The sequence below is a fragment of the Bison bison genome, unplaced genomic scaffold, assembly GCF_000754665.1.
Source record: "Bison bison bison isolate TAMUID 2011002044 unplaced genomic scaffold, Bison_UMD1.0 scf7180017864519, whole genome shotgun sequence".
Lineage (NCBI taxonomy): Eukaryota > Metazoa > Chordata > Mammalia > Artiodactyla > Bovidae > Bison > Bison bison.
In genome coordinates, this window is record NW_011495072.1 from 2,977,131 (window position 1) to 2,979,024 (window position 1,894).

At 38.4% G+C, this 1,894-nt stretch overlaps 1 protein-coding gene across 1 annotated transcript in view; it reads left to right on the forward strand.

The window, feature by feature from the left end:
• LOC104981763 (ran-specific GTPase-activating protein-like) overlaps window positions 1–993 on the forward strand; it is an 88,366-nt gene extending 87,373 nt beyond the window's left edge. The window contains exon 3 of the mRNA XM_010831017.1: window positions 688–993. Within this exon, the coding sequence (XP_010829319.1) occupies window positions 688–993 (306 nt within the window). The remainder of the gene's footprint in view (window positions 1–687) is intronic.
• Window positions 994–1,894: the final 901 nt, after the last annotated feature.

A 1,894-nucleotide genomic window follows, 5' to 3' on the forward strand; every position in this document is an offset into this window, starting at 1 on the left:
TCTCAAGAGGCAGATCAGGTGGTCTGGTATTCCCATCTCTTTCAGAATTTTCCACAGTTTATTGTAATCCACACAGTCAAAGGCTTTGGCATAGTCAATAAAGCAGAAATAGATGTTTTTCTGGAACTGTCTTGCTTTTCCCATGATCCAGCGGATGTTGGCAATTTGATCTCTGGTTCCTCTGCCTTTTCTAAAACCAGCTTGAACATCAGGAAGTTCACGGTTCACATACTTTTTAATAATTACCTTAAATGTAAATGGGTTGAATGCCCCAAACAAAAGACAAAGACTGGCTGAATGGATACAAAAACAAGACCCCTATATATGTTGTCTACAAGAGACCCACCTCAAAACAACGGACACATACAGACTGAAAGTGAAGGGCTGGAAAAAGATATTCCATGCAAATAGAGACCAAAAGAAAGCAGGAGTAGCAATACTCATATCAGATAAAACAGACTTTAAAACAAAGGCTGTGAAAAGAGACAAAGAAGGACACTACATAATGATCAAAGGATCAATCCAAGAAGATGTAACAATTATAAATACATATGCACCCAACATAGGAGCACTGCAATATGTAAGACAAATGCTAACAAGTATGAAAGGGGAAATTAACAATAACACAATAATAGTGGGAGACTTTAATACCTCAGTCACACCTATGGATAGATCAATTTCTTGTAGATCAACCACTACATCACGCCGATGATGGAGCTGAAGCCGAACGCAGGCAGCGACCGTGCCTGGGTCTGGAATACCCATGCCGACTTTGCCGACGAGTGCCCCAAGCAGGAGCTCCTGGCCATCCGCTTCCTCAACGCCGAGAATGCACAGAAATTTAAGACGAAGTTTGAAGAATGCAGGAAAGAGATTGAAGAGAAAGAAAAAAAAGGGCCCGGCAAGAATGACAGCACCGAGAAGGTGGTGGAGAAGCTCGAGGCGCTATCGGTGCAGGAGGGCGAGCAGCCCCAGGACGCAGCAGAAAATTAACAGAAAATTAACAAGGAAACACAAACTTTAAATGATACAATAGACCAGTTAGACCTAACTGATATCTATAGGACATTTCACCCCAAAACAATAAATTTCACCTTTTTCTCAGGTGCACATGGAATCTTCTCCAGGATAGATCACATCCTAGGCCATAAATCTAGCCTTGGTAAATTCAAAAAAACAAATCATTCCAAGCATCTTTTCTGACAACAATGCAATAAGATTAGATCTCAATTACAGGAGAAAAACTATTAAAAAGTTCCAACATATGGAGGTTACACACTGCTGAATAACCAACAAATCACAGAAGAAATCAAAAAAGAAATCAAAGTATGCATAGAAACGAATGAAAATGAAAACACAACAACCCAAAACCTGTGGGACACTGTAAAAGCAGTGCTAAGGGGAAGGTTCATAGCAATACAGGCATACCTCAAGAAACAAGAAAAAAAGTCAAATAAATAACTTAACTCTACTCCTAAAGCAACTAGAAAAGGAAGAAATGAAGAACCCCAGGGTTAGTAGAAGGAAAGAAATCTTAAAAATTAGGGCAGAAATAAATGCAAAAGAAACAAGAGAGACCATAGCAAAAGTCAACAAAGCCAAAAGCTGGTTCTTTGAGAAGATAAATAAAATTGACAAACCATTAGCCAGACTCATCAAGAAACAAAGGGAGAAAAATCAAATTAATAAAATTAGAAATGAAAATGGAGAGATCACAACAGACAACACAGAAATACAAAGGATCATAAGAGACTACTATCAGCAACTATATGCCAATAAAATGGACAACTTGGAAGAAATGGACAAATTCTTAGAAAAGTACAACTTTCCAAAACTGAACCAGGAAGAAATAGAAAATCTTAACAGACCATCACAAGCACAGAAATTGAAACTG